Genomic DNA, 22,045 nt, shown 5'->3' on the forward strand with positions numbered 1-22,045 from the left:
ACGAGTGACAAAAAGTTCTAAGGTTATGGATGTGCTGTTGCCACTAGGGATAAAACATTGATGCTTTGTCTAAGGATATTTGTGTTGATTACATTACGCACAGTACTTAATGCAATTGTCTGTTGTTTGCAACTTAATACTTGAAGGGGTGCGGATGCTAACCCGAAGGTGGACTTTTTGGCATAGATGCATGCTTGGATAGCGGTCTATGTTCTTTGTCGTAATTCCCTAAGTAAATCTCATATTAGTCATCATGATATGTATGTGCATTGTTATGCCCTCTCTATTTGTCAATTGCCCAACTATAATTTGTTCACCCAACATGCTATTTATCTTATTGGAGAGACACCACTAGTGAACTGTGGACCCCGGTCCATTCTTTTACATCTGAAATACAATCTACCGCAAACTCGTTTCTCTGTTGTTCTTCGCAAACAAACATCATTCTCCACACCATACGTTTAATCCTTTGTTTACAGCAAGCCGGTGAGATTGACAACCTCACCTGTTAAGTTGGGGCAAAGTATTTTGATTGTGTTGTGCAGGTTCCACGTTGGCGCCGGAATCCCTGGTGTTGCACCGCACTACACTCCTTCACCAACAACCTTCACGTGGCCTTCATCTCCTACTGGTTCGATAAACCTTGGTTTCTTACTGAGGAAAACTTGCTGCTGTACGCATCACACCTTCCTCTTGGGGTTCCCAACGGACGTGTGCTTCACGCGTCATCAAGCTAATTTCTGGCGCCGTTGCCGGGGAGATCAAGACACGCTGCAAAGGGAGTCTCTCACATCCAATCTCTTTACTTTGTTATTGTCTTGCCTTACTTTATTTTACTTTATTTTATTTTATTTTCTATTTTGTTTGCTTTCTTTATATCAAAAACACAAAAAATTAGTTACTTGCATTTACTTTATTTATCAGTTTACCTTTGTTTGTTTCATCATGCTTCCCCCTAAGTTCACTTTGAAAGATATACCAGTAGGGCGTGGGTCTATCATTGGAAGAGATAATATAGAAGAATTTTTCACTCATGTTAGTACGGTTAAAGATTTTGAGAATAGATCCTTGGTAGAACTTGCTCCTACTTATGAAATTGCTACTGCCTCTTTAGTGCACATGTTGGAAGCTAGATTTGTTAATCTTAATCCTATAATGCAACATATGTTTCTTACACTTTCTGATATGGAAGAAGGAGAGAAGAAAGATTTTGTTTTAGAAACCATTCTTAAAGAATTTGGTGATGTAGCTAAAGAAGCTAGAAAAGTCTTTATTCAACATAAGATGCTTGGCTTTTATACTAATTTTGCATTACCCTTGAAAAGATGGAAAAATATAGGCTAAAATACACTAATAAAACCAATTGTGAGGGGGAGACTAAAGTACCAATACCTCTTAAGCTCATAGGAATGCATGAGGCATTAGAAAATAATTTTGATTGGATTGTTCCTGAAAATTTATTTGAGGAGGATAGTAAGCCTAAAAGTAATGAAAGAGGAGCCTCTGAAACTTACATAGATAAGATACAATGCATTGTTGAGAAAACTCCCAACTCTTATGTTGATGCTTCATCTCTTGATAATACTTGAGTTACACTTTCTGCGCCTAGCTGAAAGGCGTTAAAGAAAAGCGCTTATGGGAGACAACCCATTATTTTATTTCTGCAATTTTTGTTTTATATTTGTGTCTTGGAAGTTGTTACTACTGTAGCAACCTCTCCTTATATTTATTTTATTGCATTGTTGTGCCAAGTAAAGTCTTTGATAGTAAGGTTGATACTAGATTTGGATTTCTCAGCGAGAACGGATTTCTAGCTGTCACGAATTTGAGTAGATCTCTCTGTAGGAAACTCAGAAAAATCAGCGAAAAATCATGAGTGATCCTCAGATATGTACGCAAATTTCATTCAATTTGAGCTTCTTCATCTGAGCATGTTAAGTGCCTCCAAAAAATTCGTATTACGGACTGTTCTGTTTTGACAGATTCTGCCTTTTATTTCACATTGCCTCTTTTACTGTGTTGAGTGGATTTCTTTGTTCCATTAACTTTCAGTAGCTTTGGGTAATGTCCAGAAGTGTTAGGAATGATTTGTGTCCTCTCTGAACATGTGAATTTTTGATTATGCACTAACCCTCTAATGAGTTCGTTTTGAGTTTGGTGTGGAGGAAGTTTTCAAGGATCAAGAGAGGAGGATGATACAATATGATCAAGAAGAGTGAAAAGTCTAAGCTTGGCGATGCCCCCGTGGTTCATCCCTGCATATTTTAAGAAGACTCAAGCATCTAAGCTTGGGGATGCCCAAGGCATCCCTTCTTCATCGACAACTTATCAGGTCACCTCTAGTGAAACTATATTTTTATTCCGTCACATCTTATGTGCTTTACTTGGAGCGTATGTATGCTTTTATTTTTGTTTTTGTTGAATAAACTCGGATCCTAGCATTCTTTGTGTGGGAGAAAGACACGCTCCGCTGTTTCATATGAACACTGGTGTTCTTAGCTTTACTTTTAATATTCATGGCGAAGGTTGAAAACTGCTTCGTTCATTGCTATTCGGTTGGAAACAGAAAATGCTCCATGTGGTAATTGGTATATTGTCTTGAATAATTTGATACTTGGCAATTGTTTTGAGCTCTCAAATAGATCATGTTTAAGCTCTTGCATCATGTGGTGTTGAACCTATTAATGAAGAACTACCATAGAGCTTGTTGAAATTTGGTTTGCATGATTGGTCTCTCTAAAAGTCTAGATATTTTCCGGTAAAAGTGTTTGAACAACAAGGAGACGAGTGTAGAGTCTTATAATGCTTGCAATATGTTCTTATGTAAGTTTCTGTTGTACCAGTTCATACTTGTGTTTGCTTCAAACAACCTTGCTAGCCAAAGCCTTGTACTCGAGAGGGAATGCTTCTCGTGCATCCAAAACCTTGAGCCAAAACTTATGCCATTTGTGTCCACCATAACTACCTACTATGTGGTATTTCTCTGCCATTCCAAAGTAAATTGCTTGCGTGCTACCTTTAAAATTTCATTCCTTGTCTTTGCAATACATAGCTCATGGGAAAATAGCTTAAAAAACTATTGTGGTATTGAATATGTTGCTTATGTATCTTATTTCTTATAAGTTGCTTGTTGAGCGGTAACCATGTTTCTGGGGACGCCATCAACTATTACACCTTTGTTGAATATCATGTGAGTTTCTATGCATGTTCGTCTTGTGTGAAGTAAGGGTGATTTATCATGATTAAATGGTTTGAGTATGCATATTGTTAGAGAAGAACATTGGGCCGCCAACCAAAGCCATGTATCATGGTGGAAGTTTCAGTTTGGACATTAATCCTCAATCTCTTATGAGAATATTATCTGTTGTTGAATGCTTAAGCATTAAAGAGGAGTCCATTATCTCGTTTTCTATGTTTTCTCGGTATGGATGTCCTCAAGTTGAGATCTATCAAAAACGAGAAATCAAATGCGATCTATCTCCTTGGACCTCCGTACGGGTGACATAGAGGTACCCCTTTGTGACACTTGGTTGAAACATATGTAATGCAATGATAATCCATGGAAATCCGAGCTAATTAGGACAAGGTGCGAGCACTATTGGTATTCGATGCATGAGGCTTGCAACTTATAGGATGTCTTATGCATAACACATATGAATTATTACTACCGTTGACAAAATTGTCTCCATGTTTCCAAAATAAAAAGCTCTAGCACAAGAGTAATCCATGCTTCCCTCTGCGAAGGGGCCTTTCTTTTACTTTATGTTGAGTCAGTTTACCTACTTCTTTCTATCTTAGAAGCAAACACTTGTGTCAACTATGTGCATTGATTCTTACATAATTGCTTATTTGCATTCATCATATTACTTTGTGTTGACAATTATCCATGAGATAAACATGTTGAAGTTGAAAGCAACTGCTGAAACTTATATCTTCCTTTGTGTTGCTTCAAAACCTTCTATTAAGAATCTATTACTTTATGAGTTAACTCATATGCAAGACTTATTGATGCTTATCTTGAAAGTACTATTCATGAAAAGTCTTTGCTATATGATTCAGTTGTTTAGTCATTATCTTTACCATTGCTTTGAATCACTTCATTCATCTCATATGCTTTACAATAGTATTGATCAAGATTATGATAGCAGCATGTCACTTCGTAAATTATCCTTGTTATCGTTTACCTACTCGAGGGCGAGTAGGAACTAAGCTTGGGAATGCTTGATACGTCTCAAACGTATCTATAATTTCTTATGTTCCATGCTAGTTTTATGACAATACTCACATGTTTTATATACACTTTATATCATTTTGATGCATTTTCCGGCACTAACCTATTAACAAGATGCCGAAGTGCCGGTTCTCGTTTTCTGCTGTTTTTGGTTTCAGAAATCTTACACAGGAAATATTCTCGGAATTGGACGAAACAAAAGCCCACGGTCTTATTTTCCACGGAGCTTTCCAGAACACCGAAGGAGAGACGGAGAGGGGCCAAGGTGGCCCCACACCACAAGGCGGCGCGGCCAGGAGGGGGGGCGCGCCGGCCTATGGGGTGGGCCCCTCGGCCGCCTCCCGACTCTGCCCCTTCGCCTATTTATTCTCTCCGTCGCAAAAACCCTAGTACCGAGAGCCACGATACGAGAAAACTGTTATCACCAGAATTTGACCGGATCAGAGGTGGGCCGCGATTGGAGATGGGTTTGAAGAATATATATAGAAGGAATACATGAATCGGCCTTGTGTACCAAGTTTGGGCTAAATTGCCCGTGTATCTGTAACATAGTAGGATACGTGTCGATTTAGAAGTTAGAGTTTTACCCGTGCACGGTTAGGTGCACGCCTGAATTAGAAAGTCCCCCGGACTATAAATATGTATCTAGGGTTTATGAAATAAACAACAACCAACGTTCAACACAAATCAATCTCGGCGCATCGCCAACTCCTTCGTCTCGAGGGTTTCTCCTGGTAAGCACCATGCTGCCTAGATCGCATCTTGCGATCTAGGCAGCACAAGCTTATTTCGTTGTTCATGCGTTGCTCGTGCTGAAGCCTTTTTGATGGCGAGCAACGTAGTTATCTTAGATGTGTTAGGGTTAGCATTGTTCTTAGTATCATATGCTGTCGTAGTGCAACCCTTATACATCTAGCCGCCCTTGCACCTATCTTAGGTGTAGGGGCGGCACCCCGCTTGATCATTGTTTAGTAGATCCGATCCGTTACGGTTGCTCCTTGTTCTTCAAGGATTAGTTTAATATCCGCAATAGTTAGGCCTTACAAAGGGTTGGAGGATCCGGCGGCGTGTAGGGTGTAGTTTGCTAGCCCTAGACAGGATGTTCCGGGGATCAACCTCGTGTTGGTTTTTAGGCCCCGTCTAGGATCAGCTTACGATCACCGTACGCGAGCGCGAGGCCCAATCGTGAGTAGGATGATCCGATTATGCGGTGAAAACCCTAAATCGTCGTAGATCGCTTCAGCTTTATCTTGATCAAGCAGGACCACCATATATTCGGACACCTTGTACGTAATTTAATGTTTACGTGTATGCCATGCAGGAAACTAAGCGAGACATCATCCAACACCTTCCTGACCAGGTATAGGTCAGGTGGCACGCCCTTGCATCAGCATCGGACGTGTGCGCGAAGGCTTTGCGGGCCGTCGCTCGGAGGGACCGGGGCCAGCCGCAGCCCCGAGTTGTTCCCGGCTCTACGGTGCTGCCCGTCGCTGCCCGCCGGTGGGTTTCTGACCGCAACACATTTCGGCACGCCGGTGGGACAATCTTCGACATCAACCGCATCGCCATCTACATCCGAGATGGCGGAAAGCACTCCGGTCAAGTACGAGGATCCGACCGACGAGCTCAAGAAGAAGCATGACGAGATCAAGGCAGTCCTCGAAGCCGACCTCATCGGCTCTTTCCGCGAACCCGCTCCCATGGCATCGAGTGGAAGGGGTTCTCACCGAAGGCGCGCTCGATGGAGTGGACCTGTCCTCCCCGTCGGAAGAACGCACCTGTGTCGCTCGCGTCGGGAGATCAACTTCATGGTGGCTCATTCGCTGCACCGCCACTCTGAGAGCCTGGTGAACACTTTGGAGCGTGTCGCTCTTCGCGTGATCCAGGAAATCATGAGCCATCAGTACTCTCCGTCAGGACCAGCTCTAGGGACTTACCAAGGAGAGATGCCACTCCAGTCCCGTCCACTGCTGCCGTTCGCGTTGGCAGCACCAGAAGTGCCGAACTCATCGGCATACGTCGTCTACAAGATTGGTGGTGACCCTAGTGACTACCAATTCCTACATGAGGCGCCCAAGGAGATCCCGCACGGATACACGTGCGCATACGTGCCGACTGCAATGAATCGGGCACTCTTGAACCGAGCTGCAACAAGCAGGGACTTCTGGAACAGCAGGAGGAACGTCGGGAGCAGATCTTGATAAGCAGATGTGGCTAGCTAAGTACGCCACTCCGACAAACCTCCAGAGCTCAGCTCCTGCAGTTGGCTCAGAACTGGAAAAGCAAACATGGCTGGCTAAGTATGCCACCCCGGCGAACCTTCAGAGTTCGACACCTGCAGCCATCACCGCGGATCAGATTTGTACGATCCTGAAAGATCAGTTCGGCATGATGCCGAAGAGGAGGACAATCGGCTATACCAAGCCGTACCCCAACGAGTACGAATTGATCCCGCTACCACCCAAATATCGGCTCCCTGACTTCACAAAGTTTAGTGGATCAGATGGGTCCAGCTCCATCGAGCATGTGAGCCGATATTTGGCACAGTGAGCACGATCTCGAAGCATCGGACGAGCTGCGTGCGAGGTTCTTCGCACGGTCCCTCACAGGATCGGCTTTCGGGTGGTACACATCGCCGCCACCGAACTCAATCCGGACTTGGAAGCAGTTGGAAGAGCGGTTCCACATCCGAGTATCACTCGAGGCTTCCGAGACCGGTATTGCCGATCTAGCACAAGTACGACGAAGCGCGGGGAAACAGTGTCGGAATACATCCAGCGCTTCGGGACCGTGAGGAACCGATGCTATTCGGTTCACGTAAGTGAAAAAGAAGCGATCGAGTTGGCGGTGGTGGGTCTCTCATCATCGATCAAGGACGTGGCCTCCCAAGCGGACTACCCTTCGTTGGCGCACATGGTGCGGAAGCTGTCGGCATATGAGCGGCGCCACCCGGATGTTTACCAGGACAAATTCAAGCGTGCGGTGGTCCTGGTTGAGTGCGTACGAGGATGAAGGTGCTGCTGGAGATCAAGAGGTAGCAGTGGCTGAATGGACTCGGGCGGCAAGCCCCGTGTCCTGTAAGTGGGTTAAGCCACAAGGCCCTCCAAAAGGGTTCGACTTCGACGTGACCAAAGCTGAGCAGATTTTCGACCTCTTACTCACGGAGAAGCAGCTAAAGGTACCCGAAGGCCACAAGATCCCCACGGTGCGGGAGTTGAACGGAAAGCCATACCGCAAGTGGCATAACACGTTCACCCACGCCACTAACGACCGCAGGGTGTGGCGTCGGCAGATCCAAATGGCGATAGAAAAAGGGCGGCTAATTTTCAACCGAGTACGCCATGAAGGTCGACACACACCCCTTCCCCGCCGTTAATATGGTGGAGTATACTTACCATGGAGGGTGCCAGCCAGATTTCTCGTGCAATATCAACATGGTGGGACCCGGGCACCACTGCGGTAAGGACGGAGATGAGGGCAGCTGCTCTCATAGCAAGGACACGGAGGAAGCCGCTCCACGCGATCGGCTCCGTCACGATGGCAAGCGCTACATCACGAGAGGAGAAGTGAGGAACGTAAGATATCAGCAACCTCTCTCTGATCACCTCCTCAACAAGTATGTGAGTCAGTATGACCAACGCCGACGATCCAGCGATGATGATGAAAGAGATCGTCTGGCTAGAGAAGCCAGGAGACATCGTCGGCATGATCGCGATGAGGAGGGGTACGAGCGCCGTGCCAAGGAAGAATCGAGGGAGCAAGACGACGAAGATAGGCACTGGGACTGTCCCTTCTTCAGACACTGCTGGGATTCAGGAATGAGCCGATTGCCAACAATCGGCAACTGCCCAGAATGCAAACAAAAGAAGAAGGATGCAGCTAATGTGTCCGTGTTCAAGCGTCTAGGGCCTCTCCCGCCTCGAAGCAAACGCGCTGAGTCCCCTCGAATGGAAGATCTTGAGGATTTGGAAGACGAGGGAGAAGAAGAAGAAGACAGGTACCACCGGCCAAGGTGGTGCCCTGATGGACTCAGCCGTTCCCAAAAGCGTAGGGTTCAGCGATTGCGCGGCTTGGAGGAAGCCGAAAGGTTATACCTGCACACGCTAAGGAAGGCACGACCTAATCTGACCGCAAAGATCCAGCGAACCCTGGATGAAGAGGGTCGACCACGAAAAATGGAGTGGCGCCCCAAGCAAAGGAAAGCCGATGATGAGACATCGGCTGGCACAAACATGGTGCTCGTCCTTCCAACGGAGTTTGTTGCTCCAGGATTACACGAGGCACCCAATTTGGACGACTGCGAGCGCATCGACGTGACAGAGAACGGGGTTAGGCTGGTTTTATCCACCGGCCTGACCGTGTAACAAGAGCAACATCGATGGACAAATGCGGCGATGCCGATCCAAGTGATCGGCCCCAAGGATTTATGGAGGAACATTACAAAAACCTTCATCGAGCAAGCAACGTGGAGGCCGATTCCAGCGATCGGCCAAAAAATTATCCTCACCATCCAGTCTGCCTGGGTTCAACGCCAATCCAATGGGCAATGGGGTGGCGTCGGCTAATGAGCTAGAAGAAGTCCACACTGGTCCTAATCAAGCCGACGTTCGCATAGAGTGCCTTGGCTAATCACAGAGCCGATTTCAGCAGTTACCTGGCAGAATCGGCTCGGGGGGCACCTAGGTGGATACAACACGAGGATACAGAGGGGAAGTGTCTTTAAAATGCCCAGCAGCCCAAGATATTCTTTGATGATGGGTATTGAAGTATGGGGGCCGATGCATAAATCGGCCGTAAAAAATTGAAAAAAATTTAAGCACAGCCGATGTGCAGACATCGACTTAAGGATATAAAGCCGATGCATGGCCATCGACTCAAGAGGTGCAACCGTTATAAGCAGAGGCTCAATGGAACAGGAAGTGGGTCACTAAGAGAGACTCTACTGGAAGAACTCCTCAATGGCTCAGATCCTCTCTTCAAGAACCTCCAAATTCTTTTTGCAAGTATTCGAGTCCGCAATATCAGCTGGGGCAAGTTTGAGGGATCATGACCCTGACCAATGCCAAGAGCAGCATGGACGTGCAGATCAGGTTAAGGGTGGGTTGCATCAAATCCGCCAAAGGAAAGGAGCCGATCTGACCAGCAAGGCGCAAGAAGTGGACTGAAGAAGCTCGGGGGCAGCTCACCACGAAGATTCTCTCGCTGCGGGAGCCGATTTTGTTGAAATCGGCTGGCTCCGCATTATGACGTGGAGGCCGATGGTGGCACATTTGTCCGACTCACCACTTTTCTCTCCTTAAGCGAGGCTTGGGGGCAGCTTGCCCTGGAGGACCCTTTGCTACGGGAAGCCGATTTGGTTGAAATCGGCTGGCTCTGCATCTCAACTTTTTGAGGAATAGTTGCTGCGGGAAAACGGAGCGAGGGCACTGTCCTACAGAAGTATCAGCTCCGGCCTCCGGATTGATTCAGCAATGGTCCTAGAGCTCTCCCGAAGACAAAGGTTGTCGTTAATAATATGCTCAGTGACTGCGGTTTGGACCTGTTCGGTTGGAAGTTGGAGATCTGAGTTTGAGCAAGGTTCACAGGTTACCATTTGAGGAGATGGCTAAATTGGTCTGTCTCGAAATTTATCGTAAGAGGTCGATGCGTTGTCATCGGCTCATTGAGCGTTGATCAAACTAACCATCGGCAGAATCAGTACGAAGGGAAATCGGCAAAATCAAGTTAAGGAAAAGTCTTCTTCATTAATAAGAGAGGATTTTTACAATGAAGAGCCGATTGCTCAAAGCAAGGAAGAGCAAAAGAAAGAGCCGATTGCTCAGGGACTACTAATCCTACATTACTAATCCTCGCTAGCATCGTCGTCGGCGTCGCCGTCGGCGCCTGCTGCCGGAGAATTCCTCGCCGCTGCTGCCCCAGCCGTCGGCCGGAGCTTCTTCTTCCTCGTCATCGTCATCATCCTCGCTGTCCGCCCAAGCGCGGAAGCGCTTCGTCGGCGGGTACCCAGCGGAAGAGGAGGAATCATCCTCCTCCTCCTCCTCTTCTCCTTCCTCGTCATCATCCTCGTCCTCGCTGTCCGCCCACATGCGGGAGCGTTTCTTCGGCGGGAGCCTGGTGGAGGGGGAGGCCTCTGTCTTCTCTACTTCTCCTTCTTTCTCCTCCTTGTCGGAGGAGATGGGGTTCGCCCCGGAGTGGAGGTCGTCTTCATTCTTGCTCTTCGGCGAGGATTGGAGGGGAAGCTCGAGGGGGAAGAGGAAGAGGAAGACATTGCTACAGGGGAAGAGGGTTTTTTGGCGCTGGTGGACAGAACAGAGCAAGGGGATGGAGTGGCGAACCGTTCGGCACAGATAAATAAAGGGGGTGTAGTGGAGGTTTAATGCCATGGCGGTTCTCGAGGATGTTATGCCGAAATTATCAATTCGTGCAGAGAAGCCAAGGGGGCGAGGCGAAATGATGGAAGATTCTCACGGCGGTCTTTGTTACCGCCACGACATGACCCGACGAAGAAAAAGCGTAATGATTTTGGAAATGTCATTTCCAAAACCAGGGGGGCATGTGTTATCACCAGAATTTGACCGGATCAGAGGTGGGCCGCGATTGGAGATGGGTTTGAAGAATATATATAGAAGGAATACATGAATCGGCCTTGTGTACCAAGTTTGGGCTAAATTGCCCGTGTATCTGTAACATAGTAGGATACGTGTCGATTTAGAAGTTAGAGTTTTACCCGTGCACGGTTAGGGGCATGCCTGAATTAGAAAGTCCCCCGGACTATAAATATGTATCTAGGGTTTATGAAATAAACAACAACCAACGTTCAACACAAATCAATCTCGGCGCATCGCCAACTCCTTCGTCTCGAGGGTTTCTCCTGGTAAGCACCATGCTGCCTAGATCGCATCTTGCGATCTAGGCGGCACTAGCTTATTTCGTTGTTCATGCGTTGCTCGTGCTTGAAGCCTTTTTGATGGCGATCAACGTAGTTATCTTAGATGTGTTAGGGTTAGCATTGTTCTTCGTATCATATGCTTGTCGTAGTGCAACCCTTATACATCTAGCCGCCCTTGCACCTATCTTAGGTGTAGGGGCGGCACCCGCTTGATCATTGTTTAGTAGATCCGATCCGTTACGGTTGCTCCTTGTTCTTCAAGGATTAGTTTAATATCCGCAATAGTTAGGCCTTACAAAGGGTTGGAGGATCCGAGCGGCGTGTAGGGTGTAGTTTGCTAGCCCTAGACAGGGATGTTCCGAGGATCAACCTCGTGTTGGTTTTTAGGCCCTGTCTAGGATCGGCTTACGATCACCGTACGCGAGCGCGAGGCCCAATCGTGAGTAGGATGATCCGATTATGCGGTGAAAACCCTAAATCGTCGTAGATCGCTTCAGCTTTATCTTGATCAAGCGGGACCACCATATATTCGGACACCTTGTACGAATCATGGGTGGATCGGCTCTTTGAGCCGATTCACGGGATAACTCGAGAGCCGATCGAGGCTCGTATTTAATGTTTACGTGTATGCCATGCGAGGAAACTAAGCGAGGCATCATCCAACACCTTCCTGACCAGGTATAGGTCAGGTGGCACGCCCTTGCATCAGCATCGGACGTGTGCGCAGAAGGCTTTGCGGGCCGTCGCTCAGAGGGACCAGGGCCAGCCGCAACCCTGAGTTGTTCCCGGCTCTACGGTGTTGCCCGTCGCTGCCCGCCGGTGGGTTTCTGACCGCAACAAAAACATACTGTGACGCCGTCGCTGCCAATCCCATCTCGGGGGATTCAGGAGATCGCCTCCGGCACCCTGCCGGAGAGGGGAATCATCACCGGCGGACTCTACATCATCATGCCCGCCTCCGGATTGATGCGTGAGTAGTTCATCCTTGGACTATGGGTCCATAGCAGTAGCTAGATGGTTTTCTTCTCCTCTTGTGCTATCATGTTTAGATCTTGTGAGCTTCCTAACATGATCAAGATCGTCTATTTGTAATGCTACATGTTGTGTTTGTTGGGATCCGATGAATATGGAATACTATGTCAAGTTGATTATTGATCTATAATATATGTGTTGTTTATGATCTTGCATGCTCTCCGTTGCTAGTAGAGGCTCTGGCCAAGTTGATACTTGTAACTCCAAGAGGGAGTATTTATGCTCGATAGTGGGTTCATGCCTCCATTGAATGCGGGACGGTGACGAAAAGTTCTAAGGTTATGGATGTGCTGTTGCCACTAGGGATAAAACATTGATGCTTTGTCTAAGGATATTTGTGTTGATTACATTACGCACAGTACTTATTGCAATTGTCTGTTGTTTGCAACTTAATACTGGAAGGGGTGCGGATGCTAACCTGAAGGTGGACTTTTTAGGCATAGATGCATGCTGGATAGCGGTCTATGTTCTTTGTCGTAATGCCCTAAGTAAATCTCATATTAGTCATCATGATATGTATGTGCATTATTATGCCCTCTCTATTTGTCAATTGCCTAACTGTAATTTGTTCACCCAACATGCTATTTATCTTATTGGAGAGACACCACTAGTGAACTGTGGACCCCGGTCCATTCTTTTACATCTGAAATACAATCTACTACAAACTCTATTCTCTGTTGTTCTTCGCAAACAAACATCATTCTCCACACCATACGTTTAATCCTTTGTTTACAGCAAGCCGGTGAGATTGACAACCTCACTGTTAAGTTGGGGCAAAGTATTTTGATTGTGTTGTGCAGGTTCCACGTTGGCGCCGAAATCCCTGGTGTTGCGCTGCACTACACTCCTTCACCAACAACCTTCACGTGGCCTTCATCTCCTACTGGTTCGATAAACCTTGGTTTCTTACTGAGGGAAACTTGCTGATGTACGCATCACACCTTCCTCTTGGGGTTCCCAACGGACATGTGCTTCAAGCGTCATCAAGCTAATTTCTGGCGCCGTTGCCGGGGAGATCAAGACACGCTGCAAAGGGAGTCTCTCACATCCAATCTCTTTACTTTGTTATTGTCTTGCCTTACTTTATTTTACTTTATTTTATTTTCTGTTTTGTTTGCTTTCTTTATATCAAAAACACAAAAAAATAGTTACTTGCATTTACTTTATTTATCAGTTTACCTTTGTTTATTTCGTCATGATTCCCCCTAAGTTCACTTTGAAAGATATACCAGTAGGGCGTGGGTCTATCATTGGAAGAGATAATATAGAAGATTTTTTCACTCATGTTAGTACGGTTAAAGATTTTGAGAATAGATCCTTGGTAGAACTTGCTCCTACTTATGAAATTGCTACTGCCTCTTTAGTGCACATGTTGGAAGCTAGATTTGTTAATCTTAATCCTATAATGCAACATATGTTGACACTTGTGTCAACTATGTGCATTGATTCTTACATACTTGCTTATTTGCATTCATCATATTACTTTGTGTTGACAATTATCCATGAGATAAACATATTGAAGTTGAAAGCAACTGCTGAAACTTATATCTTCCTTTGTGTTGCTTCAAAACCTTCTATTAAGAATCTATTGCTTTATGAGTTAACTCCTATGCAAGACTTATTGATGCTTGTCTTGAAAGTACTATTCATGAAAAGTCTTTGCTATATAATTCAGTTGTTTAGTCATTATCTTTACCATTGCTTTTAATCACTTCATTCATCTCATATGCTTTACAATAGTATTGATCAAGATTATGATAGCAGCATGTCACTTCAGAAATTATCCTTGTTATCGTTTACCTACTCGAGGGCGAGTAGGAACTAAGCTTAGGGATGCTTGATACGTCTCGAACGTATCTATAATTTCTTATGTGCTAGTTTTATGACAATAATCACATGTTTTATATACACTTTATATCATTTTGATGCATTTTCCGGCACTAACCTATTGACAAGATACCGAAGCGCCAGTTCCTGTTTTCTGCTGTTTTTGGTTTCAGAAATCTTACACAGGAAATATTCTCGGAATTGGACGAAACAAAGGCCCACGGTCTTATTTTCCACGGAGCTTTCCAGAACACCGAAGGAGAGACGGAGAGGGGCCAAGGTGGCCCCACACCACAATGCGGCGCGGTCAGGAGGGGGGGCGCGCCGGCCTATGGGGTGGGCCCCTCAGCCGCCTCCCGACTCTGCCCCTTCGCCTATTTATTCTCTCCGTCGCGAAAACCCTAGTACCGAGAGCCACGATACGAGAAAACATACTGTGACGCCGTCGCCGCCAATCCCATCTCGGGGGATTCAGGAGATCGCCTCCGGCACCCTGCCGGAGAGGGAATCATCACCGGAGGACTCTACATCATCATGCCCGCCTCCGGATTGATGCGTGAGTAGTTCATCCTTGGACTATGGGTCCATAGCAGTAGCTAGATGGTTGTCTTCTCCTCTTGTGCTATCATGTTTAGATCTTGTGAGCTGCCTAACATGATCAAGATCGTCTATTTGTAATGCTACATGTTGTGTTTGTTGGGATCCGATGAATATGGAATACTATGTCAAGTTGATTATTGATCTATCATATATGTGTTGTTTATGATCTTGCATGCTCTCCGTTGCTAGTAGAGGCTACGGCCAAGTTGATACTTGTGACTCCAAGAGGGAGTATTTATGCTCGATAGTGGGTTCATGCCTCAATTGAATGCGGGACAGTGATGAGAAAGTTCTAAGGTTATGGATGTCTTTGTTGCCACTAGGGATAAAACATTGATGCTTTGTCTAAGGATATTTGTGTTGATTACATTACGCACAGTACTTAATGCAATTGTCTGTTGTTTGCAACTTAATACTGGAAGGGGTGCGGATGCTAACCCGAAGGTGGACTTTTTAGGCATAGATGCATGCTGGATAGCGGTCTATGTTCTTTGTCGTAATGCCCTAAGTAAATCTCATATTAGTCATCATGATATGTATGTGCATCGTTATGCCCTCTCTTTTTGTCAATTGCCCAACTGTAATTTGTTCACTCAACATGCTATTTATCTTATTGGAGAGACACCACTAGTGAACTGTGGACCCCGGTCCATTCTTTTACATCTGAAATACAATCTACGCAAACTCGTTCTCTGTTGTTCTTCGCAAACAAACATCATTCTCCACACCATACGTTTAATTCTTTGTTTACAGCAAGCCAGTGAGATTGACAACCTCACTGTTAAGTTGGTGCAAAGTATTTTGATTGTGTTGTGCAGGTTCCACGTTGGCGCCGGAATCCCTGGTGTTGCGCCGCACTACACTCCTTCACCAACAACCTTCACGTGGTCTTCATCTCCTACTGGTTCGATAAACCTTGGTTTCTTACTGAGGGAAACTTGCTGCTGTACGCATCACACCTTCCTCTTGGGGTTCCCAACGGACGTGTGCTTCACGCGTCATCAAGATGCGAAGCATGTCTAATGGGAAAAATGACTTAGACTCCATTTTCTCGTACAATGGAGCGAGCTACAGACTTGTTGGAAATCATACATTCCGATGTGTGCGGACCAATGAGTGTGGCATCGCGCGGTGGTTATCGTTATGTTCTAACCTTCACGGATGATCTGAGTAGATATGGGTATATTTACTTTATGAAACATAAGTCCGAAACTTTCGAGAAGTTTAAGGAATTCCAAAGTGAAGTAGAAAATCAACGTAACAAGAAGATTAAGTTTCTGTGTTCTGATCGCGGAGGCGAATATCTGAGTTATGGGTTTGACATGCATTTAAAGAAATGCGAAATACTTTCACAGTTGACACCGCCGGGAACACCACAACGTAATGGTGTGTCCGACAATCGTAATCGAATTCTCTTGGATATGGTTCGATCTATGATGTCTCTTACTGATTTGCCATTTTCGTTTTGGGGTTATGCATTAGAGACAGCCGCATTCACTTTAAATAGGGCACCATCTAAATCCGTTGAAACGACACCGTATGAATTATGGTTTGGGAAGAAACCTAAGCTGTCATTTCTTAAAGTTTGGGGTTGCGAAGCTTATGTAAAGGAGTTACAACCTGACAAGCTAGAACCCAAAGCGGAGAAATGCGTCTTCATAGGATACCCTAAAGAAACTATTGGGTACACTTTCTATCACACATCCGAAGGAAAAATCTTTGTTGCCAAGAACGGATCCTTTCTTGAGAAGGAGTTTCTCACGAAAGAGGAGACTGGAAGGAAAGTAGAACTCGACGAGGTTGATGAACCTTCTCTTGTTGACATAGGCATCCCCAGTGGGTCTGCCGAAGATGGTACCCGGGGTTTACTGAAGGCCCACGACTCGAAGGATAAGAAGAATTGGAAGCCCAAGTTACTATTAAGGAAAGCTAGAGTTGTATTAGGAAATAATACTTGTAATCTTGCGGGATGGGTTGGAAACCCTCCCGGACTCTGTAACTTGTGTATTACGAATCCCTCGGCTCCGCCTCCTATATAAGGGGGAGTCGAGGGACAAAGAAAGCATCGATTTATTGACTCACAAAACCCTAGTTTTCACATCGTCGAGCACTTTTCAGCTAAAACCTTCGAGATCTACTTGCCTTCTACTTCCGACTAAAACCCTAGTCTACAATACGTAGGCATTGATAAGTTAATCCCTTGTCAATTGGCGCCGTCTGTGAGAATTAGAGATGTCAAGGAGCTGATCTCGATGGCACGTTCAAGATCGTTGATGACCCACAAGTATAGGGGATCGCAACAGTCTTCGAGGGAAGTAAAACCCAAATTTATTGATTCGACACAAGGGGAGGTAAAGAATACTTATAAGCCTTAACAACTGAGTTGTCAATTCAGCTGCACACGGAAAAGCACTAGCAACGAGGGTGATGTGAAAGTAACGAGTGGTATGAGAGCAATAGTAACAGTAACACGCAGCGGTAATTGTAATATGAGAGCAATGGCACCGAAAACAGCTTGACATGTAGAACGAGTATATGATGATGAAAGATGGACCGGGGTTCCCAGCTATCTACACTAGTGGTAACTCTCCAATAACAAGTGTTGGGTGAACAAATTACAGTCGGGCAATTGATAGGATTGAAATAGCATTAAGACGAGAATATCAAGATCATTAATCATGTAGGCATGTTTCCCATATATAGTCATACGTGCTCGCAATGAGAAACTTGTACAACATCTTTTGTCCTACCAGCCGGTGGCAGCCGGGCCTCAAGGGAAAGTACTGGATATTAAGGTACTCCTTTTAATAGAGCACCGGAGCAAAGCATTAACACTTGGTGAAAACATGTGTCCCTCACATCACCGCCATCCCCTCCGGTTGTCCCGATTTCTGTCACTTCGGGGCCATTGGTTCCGGACGGTGACATGTGCATACAACTTGTAGATACAATCTAAGCAATAAGTATAGAGCTCAAATCTAAGATCATGCCACTCGGGCCCTAGTGACAAGCATTAAACACAACAAGATTGCAGCAACAATAACTTCATAAACTTTGTAGATAGACAATCATAACGTAACAATCCATCGGATCCCGACAAACACAACACCGATTACATCGGATGAATCTCAATCATGTAAGGCAGCTCACGAGATCATTGTATTGAAGTACATGGGGGAGAGAATACCAACTAGCTACGGCTAGAACCCGTAGTCCATGGGGGAACTACTCACGGAGCATGATGGAGGCGATGGCGTTGATGGAGATGGCTTCAGGGGCACTTCCCCGTCCCGGCGAGGTGCCGGGACGAGACCTTCCGTCCCGAGTGGAGTTTCGCGATGGTGGCGACGCCCCGGAGTCTTTCCGGAGTTTCGTCAAGTGGTACGGTGTTTTTAGGTAGAAAGGGATTTTATAGGCGAAGAGGCGGCGCGAGGGGGCACACAGGGCGCCACACCACGAGCCGGCGCGGGCCCGGGCCAGGCCGCGCCGCCCTATGGTGTGGTGGCCCTCCGGCCCCTCTCCGACTCTTCTTCGGTGTTCTGGATGCTTCCGGGAAAAATAGGAGGTTTGGTCTTCGTTTCGTCGAATTCGAGAATATTGCCCGAACAGCCTTTCACGGAACCAAAACAGCGAGAAAACAGGAACTGGCACTGTGGCATCTTGTTAATAGGTTAGTTCCGGAAAATGCATAAAAACATCATAAAGTGCAAGCAAAAAATGTAAGTATTGTCATAAAACAAGCATGGAACGATAGAAATTATGGATACGTCGGGGACGTATCAGCATCCCCAAGCTTAGTTCCTGCTCGTCCCGAGCAGGTAAACGATAAAAAAGAATAATTTCTGTAGTGACATGCTACTTACATAACCTTGATCATACTATTACAAAGCATATGAAATGAATGAAGTGACTCAAGGCAATGATCTATAGTTGCTAACAAATAGATAACATGTAGCAAAACTTTTCATGGAGAGTACTTTCAAGACAAGCATCAAAATCTCGCACAAGAGTTAACTCATAAAGCAATAAATTCAAAGTAAAGGCATCGAAGCAACACAAAGGAAGATATAAGTTTCAGCGGTTGCTTTCAACTTGTAACATGCATATCTCATGGATAATTGTCAACACAAAGTAATATGATGAATGCAAATAAGCAAGTATGTAAGAATCAATGCACAGTTGACACAAGTGTTTGCTTCTAAGATGGAAGGAAGTAGGTAAACTGACTCAACATAAAGTAAAAGAATGGCCCTTCAAAGAGGAAAGCATCGATTGCTATATTTGTGCTAGAGCTTTGGTTTTGAAAACATAAAGAGAGCATAAAAGTAAAGTTTTGAGAGGTGTTTGTTGTTGTCAATGAATGGTAGTGGGCACTCTAACCCCCTCGCCAGACAAACCTTCAAAGAGCGGCTCCCATGAATTATTTTTTATTTTTGGGTGGCACTCCTTTCAACCTTTCTTTCACAAACCATGGCTAACCGAATCCTCGGGTGCCTGCCAACAATCTCATACCATGAAGGAGTGCCCTTTTATTTTAGTTTTATTATGATGACACTCCTCCCAACCTTTGCTTACACAAGCCATGGCTAACCGAATCCTTCGGGTGCCGTCCAACAATCACATACCATGGAGGAGTGTCTATTTTTGTTAATTAATTTGGGATTGGGAATCCCATTGCCAGCTCTTTTTGCAAAATTATTGGATAAGCGGATGAAGCCACTAGTCCATTGATGAAAGTTGCCCAACAAGATTGAAAGATAAACACCACATACTTCCTCATGAGCTATAAAACATTGACACAAATTGAGAAGCATTTTGAATTGTTTAAAGGTAGCACTCAAGCAATTTACTTTGGAATGGCAGGAAATACCACATAGTAGGTAGGTATGGTGGACACATATGGTGTAGGTTTTGGCTCAAGGTTTTGGATGCACGAGAAGCATTCCCTCTCAGCACAAGGCTTTGGGCTAGCAAGGTTATTTGAAGCAAACACAAGTATGAACAGGTACAGCAAAACTTACATAAGAACATATTGCAAGCATTATAATACTCTACACTATCTTCCTTGTTGCTCAAACACTTTTACCGAGAAAATATCTAGACCTTAAGAGAGATCAATTATGCAAACCAATTTCAACAAGCTCTACAGGTAGTTCTCCATTAATAGGCTTAGACTACATGAAAAAAAACTTAATCATGATCTACTTGAGAGCTCAAAACAATTGCCAAGTGTCAAATTATCCAAGACATGATGAGGCATTTTCTGTTTCCAACCAAATATAAATAAGTGCAATAGCTTCCAACTTTTATCATTGAACATTAAAAGTAAAACGAAGAACACGAGTGTTCATATGAAAAAGCGGAGCGTGTATCTCTCCCAAACAAGGATTGCTAGGATCCGATCTTATTCAAACAAAACAAAAATAAAACACACAGACGCTCCAAGTAAAGCACATATGATGTGACCGAATAAAAATATAGTTTCAGGGGAGGAACCTGATAAGTTGATGAAGAAGGAGATGCCTTGGGCATCCCCAAGCTTATACGCTTGAGTCTTCTTGAAATATGCAGGGATGAACCACGGGGGCATCCCCAAGCTTAGACTTTTCACTCTTCTTGATCATATATCCTCCTCCTCTCTTGACCCTTGAAAACTTCCTTCACACCAAACTTCTCATAAACTTCATTAGAGGGGTTAGTACTCAAAAAATTTGAATCCACCTTGGTCCTGTAGTGGCACATTGCAAGAACTCAATAAAACATTAGCTACAGCTCTCCACGTCTAGAAAACCTCGCTTAAAGTCCACAAGAGACAATGCAAAAAGCAGAGACAGAATCTGCCAAAACAGAACAGCCAGTAAAGACGAATTTTAATAAAATACTTCCGTTGCTCAAATCAGAAAACTCAAAACTAATGAAAGTTGCGTACATATCTGAGGAACACACACGTAAATTGGAATATTTTTCTGAGTTACCTACAGGGAAAGCAGCCCAGATTCGTGACAGATAGAAATCTGTTTCTGCGAAGAAATCCAAATCTAGTATCAACCTTCGATTAGAGGCTTCACTTGGCACAACAAAACACAAAACTAAGATAAGGAGAGGTTGCTACAGTAGTAAATAACTTCCAAGACACAAATATAAAGCAAAGTACTGTAGCAAAATAACACATGGGTTATCTTCCAAGAAGTTGCTTTCTTTATAGCCATTAAGATGGGCTCAGCAGTTTTTAATGATGCACTCGCAAGAAATAGTATTTGAAGCAAAAGAGAGCATCAAGAAGCAAATCCAAAACACATTTAAGTCTAACATGCTTCCTATGCAAAGGAATCTTGTACACAAATAAATTCATGAAGAACAAAGTGACAAGCATAAGAAGATAAAACAAGAATAACTTCAAAAATTTCAGCATATAGAGAGGTGTTTTAGTACCATGCAAATTTCTACTACCATATTTTCCTCTCTCATAATAGTTTTCAGTAGCTTCATGAACAAACTCAACAATATAACTATCACATACAGCATACTTTTCATGATCTCCAAACACATAATTTTTATCAAGTTCAAGAATTGTGGAATTAAAACTTTCAAACACACTTTTATCAATAATATAACAAGATGGTTGATCAATCTCAAGAGATATGGGACTCATATAATAAGTCAAGAACTCTCCAATCCCATTTTCATTAGTAGTACAATTAATATTATCAAGTAACATAGGACCATCATCTAGAGCTTTATCATAGACATTTGCCAAACAAAATTCTTTAGTACCATGCATTTCGACATCAGGCACAAACAAAGCATTATCATAAGATTTATCAAAGTAGCATGGATTATCATAAATAACAGTAGCATAATCATTCTCACAAGTATTACTCATAGGTACTACTCCCTCCGTCCCATTTTAATTAACTTGGCTATCTTTTTTGCGAAACCCCCCCCACCTTTTCTTTTTTTTGAGCGTACACCGTCGGTTGACTGGAAACCAGCCCGTCGTCCCCTTCCCCTGCGGAATCGAGGTGAGGCTGCCCCGCGCGACACCGAGGTGAGGCTGCCCCGCGCGACGCGGGTGAAGAACAAGGCTCCGTCGCCGATCCAGATCACTGCCGAGCAGATCATCCGCGACGCCCGGGGGTGCCACGACCGATCGATCAAGCCGCCGCCCAGGAGAAAGATCGCCGACCTCGACGAGCTCTCCGAGTACCGCCTCGGCGAACGCAACCTGTTCGAGGAGAAAGTTTGCCGGCCGGACTGCGGCGTCTCGGCGTGGGTCAGGTACGCGCGCTGGGAGGAGCAGCAGGGGGACCTCGCCCGCGCCCGCTCCGTCGCCGAGATCCGCCTCGCCTCCATCCCCGCTCGCCCGGCCGCCCCTCTCTCTCGCCGCTCCGCAGACTCCCCGGATGGCAGACAGATCCCCCGCTCACGTGTGCACACAGAGAGCCATGGCCGACGCGCGAGCTAGG

The 22,045-nt window shown here is 45.1% G+C and overlaps 1 protein-coding gene across 1 annotated transcript in view; it reads left to right on the forward strand.

Moving 5' to 3' along the window:
- LOC124663989 (putative CBL-interacting protein kinase 13) overlaps positions 1–22,044 on the forward strand; it is a 35,859-nt gene extending 13,815 nt beyond the window's left edge. The window contains exon 3 of the mRNA XM_047201610.1: positions 21,544–22,044. Coding sequence (XP_047057566.1) covers positions 21,544–22,044 — 501 coding nt within the window. The remainder of the gene's footprint in view (positions 1–21,543) is intronic.
- Position 22,045: the final 1 nt, after the last annotated feature.

Source organism: Lolium rigidum, chromosome 6 (assembly GCF_022539505.1).
Source record: "Lolium rigidum isolate FL_2022 chromosome 6, APGP_CSIRO_Lrig_0.1, whole genome shotgun sequence".
Classification (NCBI taxonomy): domain Eukaryota; kingdom Viridiplantae; phylum Streptophyta; class Magnoliopsida; order Poales; family Poaceae; genus Lolium; species Lolium rigidum.